Source organism: Anguilla rostrata, chromosome 4 (genome assembly GCF_018555375.3).
Source record: "Anguilla rostrata isolate EN2019 chromosome 4, ASM1855537v3, whole genome shotgun sequence".
NCBI classification, from domain to species: Eukaryota; Metazoa; Chordata; class Actinopteri; order Anguilliformes; family Anguillidae; genus Anguilla; species Anguilla rostrata.
The window spans coordinates 22,990,940-23,007,712 of record NC_057936.1 but is presented as its reverse complement, the minus strand read 5'-3'; the positions used below and the strand labels follow the sequence as shown (position 1 = coordinate 23,007,712).

Sequence of the window (16,773 nt, the reverse complement as noted above, 5' to 3'; positions counted from 1 at the left end):
ATTGCATCCATCATTGATTGACTGGATTGAGGGTGTTTGTTATTGTTTACCTCTGATCAATGTGGCAAACGGTATGCCTGCCGTGCCGCGCACGCTGCATATTATTACCGCCTAGCTACATAGTTAGCAAGCAAGCTAAGGAATGGGAGGCTTACCCGTGCTGCTCTAGTAATACTGAGGTCTTTCATCACTTCTTCGAACGCCGCTGTTTCCTCGGCTTGCTTCTGGTTATGTAAAGCGATTTTCTCGCTAAATTTTCGCGGATTGTTTGAGGTCGCCATTTTTCGCTCTTCTCCGACTCTTTCCCTCAACTGGACGTAGCGTCCTCACGTCGTTTCGCTTGGGCGGCGTCATCACGCATAGAGGATGGTTTGCATCTGAATCCCTGCATCCCACAAAGATGTGTTGTGTTGAACTGAAGGAATCGACAAACACGAAAAGCATGTTGTTTTCTGCAGTGAAGTGTATTATGCACGACAGTGCCATCATTATCGAAATAGGCGACTGCTTGTGGCTAAATAGAGTAATAATTTAAATGGTCCTTTTTTCCAGAGAAATACCTTGCTTATGCATTTCAGTGTAGACAGTGTAGCAGTTAAGCTAGTCTATATCTGAACACAGGCACGATTTTAAAAATTGAATTGAGCAGGAGCAGGAATAACAGACAAACAGAGGTGGGGGATTCGGACAAGTGGAAGGGGGCTATTTATAATTTGTCAACATTTGCGTGATGTGGACTTCCAAAGGAAACAGGCAATCAGGAAAACATCTTCAACTTATTTTTTCATGTTAACCGATTATAGAATATAATAGTATATATAAAAATAATAAATACAAATCCGCATAATATGTGTATATATGGATGAGCAAGATGAGTAGCTTCAATATCCCTTGGTATTCACCGTCCCTTTGTACTGGTAGTGAAACTTGGTTCTAAAGTAACCAAGGAAACCAACAGGCAATGGAATATAGGAGAGGGGAGGGGGCACGTGGGGCTTGCTTTAGAGGTTGCTACAATATTAGGCAATGACTTGAACACCTTGAAATCCTGCTGATATGTGATGGCTATGGAAAAGAATAAAATCAGAAGCTTCTCTCGTGTGTTTGATGAGGAAATCGCCTCATTGTCCAGGTTTTAAGTAGCCTACTGATTCTGCTAGCGCTGCCAGGCAGGCGGTTGCGTAACATCTCAGATCCAAACGCATAATGAACCTTAGAGTTGCACCATATTCGTTATATTACAATGCTATAGTCGTTATTTCATCAGCTGTTTTTCATTGATAGCTTTTATTGCCCAATCAGGATTTTATTTCAGAACTTTTTGTGACCCAGTATGTTTGACCTAAGATTAGATACATCATTCGATTTTGAGGTAGCAATTTGGATGCTTTCGCTAATATAAAAGCTAAATTATCCTACATTTCCTAATAAGGTAAAACGTTTCCTCTCACGAAATTATCCACCGGATTTTCCTTCCAACCTCCCTTTGTGATTTCATGCCCCCATTACACTTTTGGATAAATGCTTTCTATCACACATGAAAGCACGGTTATTATACCTTAAATTTTCTTAGCCTGCAGTAGAAATGTAAAGTAAACATTATTTTAACATTATTGCCCTCTTAAGAATGAAAACCTTGGTTGGAGAAGTCGTTCTAAATAAAGCACATACATAGCCTACACGTTACAGCCCCCATTGCAATACCTTGGGAGTCCCTCTACTGTAATCTTAAATGTGGCAGTAGTGATGTTGCATAATGGAAGTCTGGTAACGGAGATTTTTTTCATGAATTGCAGCCACTTGAATTGTTCATGTAAAACAGGTAAGCTTGGCGCGATAAAAAACATGTCTTGAGAGCACGCAACTTCATTCGAAAAGCATTCTTAAAAGTAAAAAGTTAGATACACATTAACAAAAAAACTGCGTCGCTAAATGGACTTCCTTCAACAAACTGTTAAGATGACAATGGCGGGACAGTGGTCTAAACTAATGGATCATCAAATATGAGTATTTAAATAAAAACAAGATATTCTAATGCGTTTACAAATTTCCACCATAATGGAATTGGTTACTTTATTAATCTTAATAGCAATGCAATAGCACATTAAATGACAAATCTTATTTATGACTCTTACAAAGTCCATGGAAGTTTAACTTTGAATTAGCGTATGTAAATCCGGTACCAGTGCATTGGCATCAGAAATAAAACAATTCAACGTAAGAGTATGCCATGGGAATATCAGAAAACATTATACACAGACTCTGCACACTTTTTTTTTTAGCACACCACATGCTTTTATTAGGGTGTTAATAAGAAGACACGTTTGAACTAAAAGTAAGGACAGTTGCATCTTTCTTTCAAAATCTAATCCACACAAACAAAATAATGTTACCAGTTTAATTTTTTTTTTTAATGTAATCACTTTTATTGAAAACCACATTGTTATAAGCACATACATTTTTTAGTTTTGATGGCTCGCTGAAAGTCAATGTATCCTATCGATATAAGAGACAAGATGTTTGGTTAGAGACCATAAAAGTGCTGACAGGTAAAGTACATTCAGTTATTTCAACACTGTGACAGTGTTGAGGCTTCCGTAAGAGTAAAGGTCATTTGGTTAAAAATGTATAAAACAATGCATTTCAAGAATGCTTAAAGAAACAATATAGGTAGGTATAAAGAAACATGCCAAACCAGACTTGTAATCACACAAATATCACACCAAACTGCGCAGCTGGAAAGCATACAAAACTAAGGGCCAATATTACAACACAGAGACAAAACCTGACAGACTACACAAAGCCATTGATTTATAAGCAGTTAAAAGTTTTGATTTAAACCCTTGCATAATTGGAGTTATGAGCACTCCTACATTCAAACCACACATTTTAAAGCTATCACTCCAAGGGTACTGGATATTCCTGCATGGGAAAGCCAATATGAGAGGGTTAAATAACACAAGAGTAACCAAGGTGACAGTACAGGGGGCAAGGTACAGAGTGCCATGAAAACTTACTAAACAACATCTCAACTCAGAAAAATCCCTGTAATTTACATATTTGTAATTTTCACATTTGTAATATTGACTATTTCTTGTCATGACGTAACTGAAAAAATACTTGTTTTTGTAATGCATATAGCCTCGACTAGGAGAGCTTTGATCTATGTAGCCAACCAAATACAATAATCTTGTATCAAATCAGGAAGGCGATATTCAATAGTAACTCATCCAATCATTAAGATATTTTCAACCAAATATTCACCAAGTTGTTCACACTATAACTCAAGTTCATGCTGCTTCTTCAGAGTTTGTGATACTGTTAGCACCCTTTCTCAGGTATGCACTAGAGCAATATTTCTGACAATAAAATTGTTCATTTGCCTGCTGGTCATTCCACAAAATCACATAGCAACAAACAACAAACACAACTGGTGGTTAAGGACAATAATCCTTATTTTGGGAAGTAAATGCCATTAGTGTCATGAAAATATATATACTTATGTTAATAATACACATTAGGTTAAAACAGATTTTCATGAATATGCTCACCAAGGAAATGTCACTGTTCTGCAAGTATGTTTTTAGAAGAAGCACATCAGTGTGTCATAATTGAATGCAAAGATTCAAATTCAATAAATTCAATACCCAAAACGTGAACTCTACCTTTCTAAAAGGACATATGCACAAACAGTGCATTTCTTTTGATTATCTGTGAGTATATATATATGATGCATGTGTGTACACTTGTAAACAAAACATAATGCATAAGATGCCCAGTAATACAAGAAGACTAATTTGTTGTGATGTTGGCTGCTGAAAGTGAATGCATTAGCTGTGCTTCATATTATACTTTCCATAGAGCCAAAACATAGTATCACAACGCATATGACTCTTTGCATGAACAACAACATGTATATCCAGGACCCTGTAGCATATGAATTGGTCTTTAAAGATCAGTGCTATGCCAGTATACGGAGAACCCTGATAAGACTGTCACAGTACATTCTTATAATAGCAGCAAATCATGCCAAAATAGATCCATTAGACTTATTTCTAAATTATTATAGAAAGACAAGGAGGACAATTATCTTAAATTCCAGATCTGTACATGCAAATTATACATGTTACACAGCCTTCCTACACTGGGAATCAGACCCAATCATTTAAAATGAGCCTATACTGCCTTTGAGAACACCTTCATATGTAGAACATCCTAATTAACCAAAGTTAAATGTAACACTGTAACAGAGCACAGATAATATTTAATGATTTATAAGTGCTACACTCACCCTAAATATAGGGCCAATTAGCAACTCATTTCTTATGCTGAATCACAGATCTCATTCACAGAAAAGGGTATACTCCATGACTGAACCACTGGAGAAGTGCTTTCAATCAATATAAAATTGTTTTAGCAAGAGATGAGATCATATGCAAAAAGTATACATTCATCAAGTTAAAGAGTGAGAAGACATTTATAATGCATTTGATTTTATGGTAAACCATAAAAATGTGCTTTAGCATTAGAGACAAGACAACCAAAAACTAGAACACATCAATTGTTACACAGATATAATATAAACAAAGAAAATAAGTGTAACGTTTAACCAAATATGGTCCATGTTATGTTTGCAAATTAAGCTTGGGAGCTAGAGGGTCTGTCGGTTTTTGTTCTCATCTTGAATGCAACAACCACTTTAGACCCAAGAAACCACACAAGGTGAGTTAACTGTGTAATCGACTGCTTTAATTGATTGATTAAGCACTGATTACCAACAAAAACCAGCAGACTTTGTGGCTCTCCAAGACCTGGGTTAGCCACCTCTGTTCTAATCCTATCTTTGCAGAAGGGGCCAGTATCATATTGAAAAAAAACATATCACACCACAAAATCCACACTATATTTACATGTTCTTTTGGACCATATGTTCCATTTTAAAATTACTCTATTAACAGAAAAACTCTACTGGATGAAAATGGCACACTTCCATAATTATCAGGAGTTTGGTGTGCTTCAGCTTTCATTTTAATTGTATCTAGTGCAGTTATATGAGTATGCCTTGATTTCAAAAGTCATTCAGACTAGCCATTTTACCAACATTGCTGCAAAGGGCGACAGCAGAAAAACATTTGAAAGTGTGGTGCTCTGCCCTTTTCAAAGTGCAAAAATCAGTCTTCATTTACCACATTTTAACTAACCATTCCCAGCTATTCAACACAATCACACATTTTTCACAGGAAAAAGCTCAGCTACTGTACATATGAAACGAACAGACACAGGAGGCCAAGACACTAAGACTATACTGGCAGAAAAAATGTATCCATTAAACAACACTTCCTCAACTTTGAAAACAATATGCATTCCTACATGTTTGGATTGAACACTGGGTAACTCCATTTCAAACAAACCTATTCACACACTTTGATCTCAGATGTAACTAATAAAACTGTGAACATGACAATAAACCACCACTGCCATTTTCAAGCTTTAGACGCAGACTGTATATCTCAAAATCAACTTAGAATCTCAATCTTGAGTGTCAGATTTGTTCAAATGAATAATTCAGGTATAGAGGAAAAACATATTGAAAATGTGGAAATGGGGGTAGTTCTAAACTCTGAAATGCTTGCAACATGATGTGAATATATACCTATTTAAAAAATTAAAATTCTTTACTAATTGGAACCATATCAGTTTTTTTTCTTTTTTAAGAAGAGGGGACAGTCCACCCACCTAATTTTTCACTTGACACAGATGGGGGGGAAACCAAACAGAAAGAGCTGGGGGATTTGTATTTGGTTTGAGAGTCAGCTGCCCTAGTATGGGCAGCACCATGCCATAATGGAAGTGTTGCTCCAGCTGGAACAACACTTCCATTATGGCCTTATTTCTTAAACAATTTAAAATATATACATTTTTAGCTATAAGTTACTGACAAATAATTGGGTAATTGGAACCTAATTAGAATATCGATTCATTATTTTCAATTTTAACTTTCAAAACTATACAGCTCCTTTTCATTGACCTACCAACTCTTTTGCAAACTGGTTTTGTTCTCACTTTTCTTTAGTTTATATCATGCACAGGTGTATTTTTCACACCATATTCTTTAGCAATAGTGCTAAGACATATCTATTTATCAAGGTTTTTACAGTAGCTTTTTAAATAATTGGAAATTAAATTCATTTTTTGTATATGTGATAATGAGAAGCATGATAAGGCTTAACTGTGCAAGCCAATACTGGTTTCATACTCACATTGTTGACCGGTCAGTCTGTACTTCTGAGATTCGAAACTGAGGTTCTACTGTATGTGCAACAAAACTGAATTGAATCTGAGACCAAAGAGCGTAATCTTGGATTCACATTATTTCCCAAGAAATGTCACTCTGCAACACACTTACAACATTCTCCAAGTAGAACTCTGCTTACTGTCAAATGACTGCATTTGGGGTCTCATAATACTTTAATAAAGCAACTCTTTACTCTTTAAATCTTAGGAGCAATGAACTCCTTTCAAATACTGAAAATTTCTGTGAATGAGGGCAGGCACTTTTAGCTCTTAATATGTCATTTCTTTGAGGAAAGGCCACTCAAGACACACATTTTAGAACATTTAAATGAATCAAATGTTTATGAAACACATTTTCAGCTATTTCTGACTTACCTTTGTGCTTCAAAAACAACAGGTCTTTGCCACAAAGATATTGCACCAAATTCAGCACAAAATTATTCCCAGCTGGATCCCATCAATAAGAAAGAATGTTAAAAGTAAATAGAAATTGAAAATAATAAAACATTGGTCTCATGGCCCAGTAATTAGTTATTACAGGTATGCAATTGCCATTGCAATGCAAAAATGCTCAGAGAAAATATTGATTTAAGGTATTACCGTACTCAGAATGCATAATTATTTCAATAACAACATTGCTCCATGTTCATATTGTTTCAGGGCATTTTCTACAGTACAATCATATGAAATGGTAGTTCAAGTCTAATTTCAATAATGCCACGAGCAGCTCATTGGTCCTTATCATTTTTCAGTGAGGAGTTACCGTTGGGTTGTGGTTTGTGGAAGTATGATTGGTGTACATGCAATTCCTGCAAAGGACTCTGGGAAATGCAGATCTCGCTCCCATTCGTCAGTTTCTGTATTGTACACCTGCACAATACTGGTGACATTGTTGAGGTGCCAGTTATAACCCCCGACAATGTAGATCTTTTTATCCAACAGGCAGCATCCAGCCTCGGATTGCCCTGCTCGCATGGGGCTGACAGTCGTCCACTGGTCTGCCTCTGGAATGTAATATTCCACCGCCAAAACGTCAAAGCAGCGATCCACGTGGTCCATGCGACCTCCGAGGGCGTAAATTCGGCCACAGGCACTGATCATGGCGTGCAGCACTCTGGGCTCATTCATGGGGGACTTGAACTCCCACTGGTCAGCAGCGGGGTCATAGCAGTGCAGGGTTTTCTTATCCTCCACTGAGACTCCGTAGCCCCCGGAAATGTACAGCTTGTCTCCGCAGGTGGTGCCGGCGTGTCCCCAGATCCTGCGCTTGAGCGAGTCCACGTAACTCCACTCATTTTTCCTGGGGCAGTAACGCTCTACGGACGACAGGCTGCCGGAGCGATTGCGCCCCCCGGTGGCGTACAGCTGCCCCTGCAGCACATTGAGCTGGAACTGGATGCGGCTCTCCTGCATGGGCTGGATGCGCAGCCACTGGCTCAAGTGCGGGTCGTAGCGGAAGCAGATGTCTACCGCGCCTTCACCGCTGCGGTACTGCAGGTGCTGGCCGCCCACCACGTACACAAAGTTGTCCAGCACCGAGACGCAGGCGTGGCTGCAGCCCATCTCCATCTCCGTCAGCTCCTTGAACTGGCGTGCCGCGGCGTCGGGGAGGTAGTACACCTTGCTGCTGACAGTGCGGTCGTTGTCAGTGTAGGGCGTTCCGCCGAAGGTGATGAGCGACACTACGTCCGATCGGATGGCGGTCCGCGGAGACTGCATCTCGTGCTGACGGAACGGGAGGATCTGGAAGTTGAAAGCCTCCAGCAGGAACTGCCTGCACAGCACATCTTCGACCATGATGTCCACCGTCTGCACGCTGTCCACCAGCTCGGAGGAGCGCATGAGCGGGAAGCGCACGTGGCACAGCACCTCGTTAGCCCCCGCCCGCCGGGCCTCCTCGTGCTGCAGCCAGCGGATGGCTGCATGAAACAGGTCGATCTCGCTGCAGTTCTTCAGCTTGTTGCTCTGCAGGAAGAAGACGAGTCGCTCCACGGGGATGTGCAGGAAGTCGTCTTCCTCCGCTATCTGCAGGAAATGGCGGAAGGTGAAGGCGTCCACCGACTCCTTGAGGGAGGACAGGTTGAAGGTGGTGGCCATCTGGCCGATGTTCAGACAGGTCTCCACGCTCATAGCCGACTTGAGGAACTCCTCGCAGAGCTCCACCACGGGGACCATCTGCAGAAAGACGGCAGCCCCCAGCACATCCTGGATGCAGTCCAGGTCCAGAGTCACCTCAGCGCTATAGGCAAAGTCAATAATGTGCTTCAGCCCACGGGCTGACAAGCCCTTGAGCTCAATGGTGTCCTGGCTGGCTTCTCGCATACCCCCTGTGAACATGGCTCTGCAAGGCAAGATCAGGAGCAAGTAAGCACGGCCCGTTACTCCAAGAACAGGATTACACCATTCACAAACACAGCATTCTTAATATAGCATTTAAATACTATATTAAATGACCCAAAGAGGTGCATATACCTACTTGCACAGGTAGGGGTAATTTTTGAATGCTCATCCCCACAAATGAACAAACTACCACACAACACGGTAAGATCTTTCTGCATATCAAATGTATTATTGGACAGCCACTGAGGACAGCATTATTAACTTTATATCATGTTGATAATATTAAACATTGCTAACAATAATGAAAACATGTCAAGATCCATACATTTGACATACACCATATACCCCCCAGTACTGGTCAACTTTTTTCTCAAAAAGAACAAATTTCCACATTTCTTAATATTACGAACACAATTAAAGTTGTCCAGAATCACTTGATAATAGCTAAGAAATCTGGTGATGTTACAAATCTCTGACTGTGACAAAATTAATTGAATCCTACTCATCATTCAGAAACAACTAGATAGTCAGTAGCTTAAGAGTAGTTCTGACCTAAAAAACAAAACGTACTCAGCTACATCTATCAAAAAAGGTAAAATTATGTGGTACACTCCATTATTCAGCCCATATACATTACAGGAATGTTAGCTTATACAGCAAGCTATAACAATGCATGTATCCCAAATGCACATACATTAGAATGAGTGGTCAATGAAGCAGTAAAGGAAGGTGAGCAAAAGGCCAAGTTCTGTAAGCTCCTGTCAAAAAATAAATAAATGTGTATTACTGTGCAGCTGCTAATTAACATTAAATATTTTATTCTATTTAACTTCACAAAATGTAGATTTATGTGTAAGGTTTACATGCGCATTTTTCCCACTAGGTCATAAGGACCTGATCGAATTGTATATTGTATAGAATTGTATGTTTGTATATGTTCAAAGCCAGCATTGCTGCCAGCCCATAACAACTGGAGGGCCAAAGGATGGCATCATTGACTGATTTCTCAAGCAAAATATTCCAGGTTACATAAGTATTACCCTTCTCAAAACAAATATGGGAATTTGCAGCTGCTGCCAGGCATGTTAAATATAAAAGGTTTTCCTTCATAAATTAACATAAATTTTGTCAATGTAATGCAGCATATAGAGCCTGTAAGTTGGTACTAAACTGAATGGAAAAAATAAAAAAAACCTCATGAAGTTCAGCTGAATAAGTTCAAGAAGAGCTGCTGTGAGGGTCAGCTAATACAAGATAAATTAGTCAACCGAAGTGGCAGCAAAATTAAATGTACCACTTATTGCACAATAATGTGTGAAAGCCTTCCTGTTAGCTCCTTAAGCAACTGCTTTAACAGTGGTTCAAGGTTAACCATTTAAAGTAATGCTTAGAAAGTGAAACATAGGTAATCAGTATAGACTGTATAGACAACATTTTGAACATACACTTCACAGGAATGTAAGCATTATACATATGCCACAAACAGTGACACCTCATTCCTGCATGACTTAAGCCTCACCCAAAAATCTGGTGCTCTGTGGTATCACTTTCACTCTCTTATCTATTGGCCTGTCACGCCCCCATCCTTCCCCCAAGCGCTACTCCTCCTTTCCCAAATCTCTTCCTTCGCCCGTATTGCCCCATGGTCCTCACTCCTCTCCCCGACTTCCCACCTCACCTGAAGTAGTCACTGCAGGAGGCCAGCACGGCCTTGTGGACCTGAAAGCGCTCTTCGTTGATGGCCAGGACCACGTCAAGCAGCTGGCCCTGGGCCCGCAGGACGGACAGCCCCTGCAGAAGAGTGGCGCTGTGGCTGGGGGCTGAAAACGTGCAGCGTAGGGTGCTATTCTTGTTAGCCATGCTGCAAGAGAAGCCCCCCCCCCCACCACCTCAGAGCATCAGATCATCGGCACTGCCGTGTTTCCACACTGCTCTCGGCTTCTCCTCTGCACAATATCCTTGCAGCCTCTCCTTTTCAGATCAATTGTCTCCATCTACCATATTCTCGCTCCGCTCTGTTCTCTCTCCATTTCCCAGCAGATCCATCAACACCCTCCTCCCTACTCTCCGTCCCCTTTAATTATTCATCTGTTTCATGGCAAAAGATACCCTCTTTGTATTCAGTGTGTGCAACCTTTCCCGAAGATGTGGGATCTACCATTTACAGGGTCTACAATTTATCTGTGTTTCTGCAGTACAGTCTTCTCAGTATAGAACAATCCTTAACTGACTATAGTGACAATGATATACAATGTAAAGGCACAAAACTTCAGAGATTAAACATTCTCAAAGGGCTATAAATATTATTGTGAGGATTAAGACAGTGCATTATGCGAGGCTTCCTGTGTATTAGGCTACTTTTAATTGTCAGATGAAACATTTAGGCTTTTCCATCAAGTCGTTTTGACATTTGTTTGACTGTAAGCCTATAGGATGAAAATTGTTCTAGAGCATAACAAAATGTGTGCTATCAGGTTTTATGTACATTGACAATCTACCTGGCTGATGTTTCTGCAGAAAAAGAAAGGCATGTCTAAAAGAAACCTAATTTTGATATCCACTAGTATCACTGTAAACCATTTCATATACAAAGAAAGACTGATTATCAAGTTTAGCCAATAAAAACTGTAGGCAACCTTGAGATGTTTGTAGGACTGCAGCAGAGTCTATTTCAAGTATTTGGTTTGCATATCTACCTAATCAGCGTTTAATCATCCACACTTTTAAGTTAAAAGGCAGTTTGCCAAATACATTTAGTTTGCCATCTCATAGTTATACATTACAAGACTTTATTGTGTTGCTAGGGTCACCTTGAATCAAGACCTTGTTCAAAGAATACATTTGTAGTTCATATATTACAGTATTGAGCCAATTCCTGGAACCTTTTTTTGTTTGAAGGACCACAATGGTCTATTGAAGCAATGGCAAAACCCGATCTGTGACCTTGTCAATTGTCCCACAACTACAAAGGCATGTTATTATTCATTCAAATGAATGAATTGCTTTCTATACTGCCTGATGTATAGAGGTGGGTGTATGGAACAACTGTATTACGAGTCACACAGACATTGTGGCTGCAATGTTAATGTACTTCCCACGTTGTAACACCTGAATCTCTGACCGCAAGGTATAGGCTAATACAGGCTAGAGCAGAGGCAGGATGGAAATTATTGAAAATGCATGGCTGGCTTTCCATTATGATTTTATTATCAAGTATATCATTAGCATTTAAAGCCGTCGTTTGAACAAGTTCGTGCACAGGTGAAGGTGGGTAAGTGTTTTACGTTTGTTAGAAAGTTTTCCAAGTTACAATGGCGTGGCCACAATTTCTTACAGGCTAGCCCATAGCAATGCCAGATTCAAAATTATGTTATTTTAAATTCATGACTGAATATGCATGGTGCGGAAATTGTTAGTCTATACAATAAATAAGCTACGGCATCATATACGAGTCCCTGAGACAACGATGCACTTGGTAAATATTTCACTATTACCGCTATTCCAACGTGATGCACTACCATATGTGCTAGCTTGTTGCTAGCTAGCAGACTGCATCCTGTTAGCTCCATGACAATACGTGGCAATAATTGGCTTACCGCGTTCCAAACAACCATTTTGAATAAAACGCAATATCTCACACTAGTAGTTGTTGTGCATATCCAAATTAAAATACAATTTGTTTCACAGAAGGCCCAGTCAATAGTGTTTTTTTTCATATTATGCAATAAGGCCATGTGTCCCCGTCATTTCCTGCTTAACTCACCCGTTATGCCATCCCTGTAAGCAGAACGAAACTTCCAGTTTCTTTCCCCCTAGCTTACCATATCTTGCATACAGCGCATAGAGTTAGACATATATTCAAACTCAATGTTTAATTGGTAGTATAATTACTATTTTTAAATCCCCTTGTTGGAATTCTTTGTTTTCTTCCAAATGTTCTATCCTCACCTGTTCTGTGGACGGTCCGAGTCCAACCCCCCACCACCGGACTCCGCCATCTTCGCAGTCAGTGAAGAATGCAGCTGATAGACAATGTGAATGGATCATCTCAAGGATTTAACTGTCGACCTTTTACTACAAATATTGGGTATTTCCATGGAGGCAAGGCTTTGCTTAAGAGGTTTCCTGTCAATGGCAAGTTTAGATTATAAGAATGGTTGAGTGAAGCAGCGGGACAAATTGATGTCAGCCTATAAATGTTGCTGCGGTGCAGCACAAAATACGTCTGATACGCTGGTTCAAACGGATTGTAAAGTAGGCTAATGACGGAATCAGCCTTCTTTGAAAATAGCAACAACATAAGCCTGTAGAAGAGTAATAATAATAATAATAGCCGTTTTAAACGCCAATTATAATAGCAAGCATTCAGAATGTTTTATCACTCTCCATTAGAATTTTCAATTCCCCCCAGTTTTAAATAGAACAGGCCTTCTTGCTCCTGTATTATATTTAATAAGACCACTGTTTGGACTCTCCATGTCCTCCCACCTTATATGTGAATTGCAGAAAAGTTGACATTAAGGTAAGGGGAAATGTTTTTTTCCCTCCTAATACTAAGCAGAGGAGATGCAGTTTACCATAATAAGAGATGTTCACAAAAACATACAAAATGTAAAAGAAAAATATTTTAACTTGCATGGTATTATAAAACATATTACAAATGGAATTGCAACATTACACATCACATACTTGCATAAAAATAAAGTTGTCTCAGCTGGTTGTCTTTAACTTCCCTCATATGACACATTACCAAAACTTTGAAATAACACATAAGGGGAATTTTATTTGCCATTTCCTTCCTTGCAGATATTTATTTAGATTTATGGAAGTTGTTCATGGCCAAGCACCATTTTTCATACTATTAAAACTGCAATATTCATTTGCAAAACAAGCAAAAGTTTTACATTGGTATAGTTCCGCTATTTCAAAATGCACATTACAACACACTTGCATAGAAAGAGGAACCCAAAGGAGACATTGCATTTTTGCCTCTGGGTCCATGTACACAGATCATACCAGCTCCACAGGTTTCTTTTACAAAGAATCAACAAGATAATAAAGTTTTGGCTTTGGGTTCATCTTGCAGCAGGTAGGCTTATCTTTATGTATCATACATAACTATTAAATAATCAAATGTTTCATTTTCAGACAGATAATATTATGTTGCTTTGATATTTAACCCTGGATTTCAGTTGTACTGTTTGTCATCACCAATGAATGTGTTATTTATTTATTTTTTTTAATTTGATAAACTATTTAAAGGCGTTTACAAATGATGTACATATTTACAGGTTATGGAACCAAACTGTACAAAAGAAAACTGTACAACTGTTACAGTCCCCCCCACCAATGAAAGTGTCCTTGGACTAGCTGTGGGTCTTCCTCTAGCCTTGATAACAGTGGCAGTGGTGATCGCAGTGCTCTGTACCCGGCGATTTAGATCTGCAAATATTTCCCAGCCTCCAGAATTAAAGAGCCCAGAGGAGTCTGTTCATAATGCTGACAATCCACGATATATTGCTTCAGTTCTGACACGTCCACCAACTCATCAAGACCCAGTTTATGAGAACTTTCAAAGCAGAGGTCCAGTTCTGGCACAAAACAGACAAAGTAACGCCACAAGCACCAGTACACACAGGTATGTATATTTGCAGTTTGTTGTGTTAAAATAGCTGAATAAGATAAGTATCCATGCCAAACACTGCAATCAAATTTTTTATTTGACTGCACAATTTTGAATTTACCGTTCTTGTGTAATTTCCTGCTCATACACCCATTTCTTACTCATATGATTTCTTTCTTTTTAACTGATGCTAACTGTGTATGTAGTCTTCTGGCGCAGCATTGTATAAGTTGATACATGTGAATGTATTATGTGAAAAATTACTAAATTAAAAATTACTTTTGAGGATGCAGATACATTTATTAATGAAAATATTTGAATATTAGATCATAAAAGTAAGTTTTTCATTTTTTCAGAGGAGATTCTCAGGCTGAAGATCTCTATCTGCAGTGTGATCCTCAAGAAGATGCCATTTACAACAATGATCCTTCTTTCTTTAAGTGCTCCAGACAGCCTGATGATGACGATGAGTACATCATGCCAGACATGTCATAGGGTTTCATTCACTGAACGTTTGGTGGTACATGCATCTGAAGTAAGGTTCTGTGAATGGCATGTACAAGACAAATGTTGGTTGTTGCTGTTCCCTACTGTAAAGAAAATGTGGTGAAGGACTTTGATGTGGCACTAGGTTTTAGGGCCATATGGTAACAACTATATTTGTAGTTTTGAAATCAGGGAATGAAACTTTGTTGCTTAGACGTTGGTTTCTTCAGTTTCAGGTTTGTAGCATTTCAATATTTCCAGTTAGTGAAAGTTTAAGTCTTTAATTTCTGGGGCTACCAGTGGGTGGATTGCAGGTTACTTGACCATCCTTGGTGTATCTGTAAGCACTATAACTGAATATGGCAGTCATAGGTTTATTAGAATGAAACTTGTACAGGGATTAGCTTTCTTATATGGAAAAAATGGTTTCAGGACTGTGAGTTGCCAAGGATGGCAACATGTATGGACTCTACCAAGTGCCTTTTTTGCTTCCACTGTGCCAAAATGTTTGATATTTAACCGCTTAAAAAGAAATTACATTAATTAAACAAACTCACACTAAAGCTATATTCCAGAGATGGTGTTATATTTTTTCACAAGATAAGCCTTGCTCTAGATCTGCTGACACTCTTATTTTGGCTTCTCATTTCCCAGTAAATTGTTGAGGACTTCCTCACATCTGATCATGGGTTACTTCACATTTGATCTATCATGTCAAAATTTCACACAGTGCCTTGCAGCTCTGTTTCTTTCATGAATAAATGCACAGAGAGGATGCAATTTATGGAAACTTGTCTCTTGCTGTACTATATGTGCAACAGGAAAGAATTACGACTTCATGCCAAGTTGCTAAACAATCAAAATATTTTTGTTCTTAAAGTTGTAAATTGGAAATGTATTTGTGAAAGTAGAGCCGTTGCTTTTATTTCAGTGCAGTGTCTTTTCATACACAGCACATTAGAATTAGAAAAAGAAGTGAGACTTGGTTAAAATACTGTACCTTCCTCTGAGGAATTTCAGCTCATTTTGAAAAATATAGGCTTTCTCATGCTCATTGAGAAAGGGCAGAATGTTCCAGAAGTTTATTCTTACTCTAGAGCACATCTTCATCACCCAAAACATTGATCAGGAGTGTAAACTTATAAATCCCAGCCAGAAGACATCTGTACACTCTTTTCACAGAGAAACCCCCAGTGTTTTTGGTAGGGTCAGGCAAGTAACTGTACTAGTAGGTGATTGTGAGAAAATATTACATGGAATTAAAAACAATAGCATCAGTTTTATTTTTTCAGTTATTTTGGTTTTATCGCTGACCAAGTTCATATTTAAAAAACAGCTACCATGGATCTGCATCTGAGGAAGGCATCAGTGTATAACTTTCAAAAACAGTTCTCACTGGATTGTTTATCTAATCTGTGCGGCCCCTGAAAAGATACTGGTGACCGTGAGCAAGACACGTCCCACATGGTTCTGCATAACAGTGAGTTTTCACTCCACTCACTAATGTCTATCAGCTTCTGAGACACCTTCATGCATTTGATATTAGAAATCAGTTGGAGTTTTGGATTTAAATAAATTGTACCTTCATATTGTTCTCAATATGATCATTATTTACAGCTCAATTATGATTGAATTATTTGGCAGGGGCCCTAGGTTTGGGGAGAATGTCTTTATGAATGTCTTTTTTGTTCATTACAAACGGAATCTGAAGTAAGAATGTTGATGACTAATCACAAGAATTTCTTCACAAATATGTCCTGGATATTAAATTCATCTGAGATAATGTAATCCTTAAAGATACATGGAGACATTCTGTGTAGGTGAATCATCTAGCTTGCATAGAAAACAGCTGCTGCTGCTTCTGTTGCTGTTTATTATTTTTTTCCTATTTACTGGACAGTGCTCTTTGTATGTCCATGTAATATTAAGAAAACATTTTCATGGATATGTGGCCAGAACATTCTGAGAGAGGTTCTCATTACATTTTGCCTGTGCTGTTTACAGCTGAATGAGATCATTCTGGGGTGACA

General features: G+C 38.9%; 2 protein-coding genes and 1 long non-coding RNA gene across 7 annotated transcripts in view; 1 reads left to right on the top strand and 2 right to left on the bottom strand.

Moving 5' to 3' along the window:
• LOC135252872 (CREB-regulated transcription coactivator 1-like) overlaps positions 1 to 351 on the bottom strand; it is a 42,493-nt gene extending 42,142 nt beyond the window's left edge. For 2 of the 3 annotated variants that reach the window (XM_064331486.1, XM_064331487.1), the window contains exon 1: positions 156 to 351. In XM_064331486.1, the coding sequence (XP_064187556.1) occupies positions 156 to 281 (126 nt within the window). In that variant the 5' untranslated portion in view covers positions 282 to 351. The remainder of the gene's footprint in view (positions 1 to 155) is intronic. The other variant, XM_064331488.1, reaches the window with a different exon arrangement.
• A 2,033-nt stretch (positions 352 to 2,384) lies between these two features.
• klhl26 (kelch-like family member 26) lies at positions 2,385 to 13,063 on the bottom strand. 3 transcript variants are annotated; one of them, XM_064331480.1, is made up of 3 exons: positions 12,583 to 13,063; positions 10,313 to 10,495; positions 2,385 to 8,635 (listed from the first exon to the last, which is right to left on the bottom strand). In XM_064331480.1, the coding sequence occupies exons 1-3, from the start codon at positions 12,630 to 12,632 to the stop codon at positions 7,054 to 7,056; spliced, it is 1,815 nt and encodes a 604-aa protein (XP_064187550.1). In that variant the 5' UTR covers positions 12,633 to 13,063; the 3' UTR covers positions 2,385 to 7,053. The 3 variants fall into 3 exon arrangements, with proteins under 3 accessions (XP_064187550.1, XP_064187553.1, XP_064187551.1); XM_064331483.1 differs by having other exon boundaries at positions 10,313 to 10,454; XM_064331481.1 differs by having other exon boundaries at positions 10,313 to 10,425.
• Positions 13,064 to 13,238: 175 nt separating this feature from the next.
• Positions 13,239 to 15,310, top strand: LOC135252870 (uncharacterized). The gene is made up of 3 exons (XR_010329484.1): positions 13,239 to 13,723; positions 13,926 to 14,272; positions 14,614 to 15,310. It is a non-coding gene; the product is annotated as an uncharacterized LOC135252870 (long non-coding RNA).
• Positions 15,311 to 16,773: the final 1,463 nt, after the last annotated feature.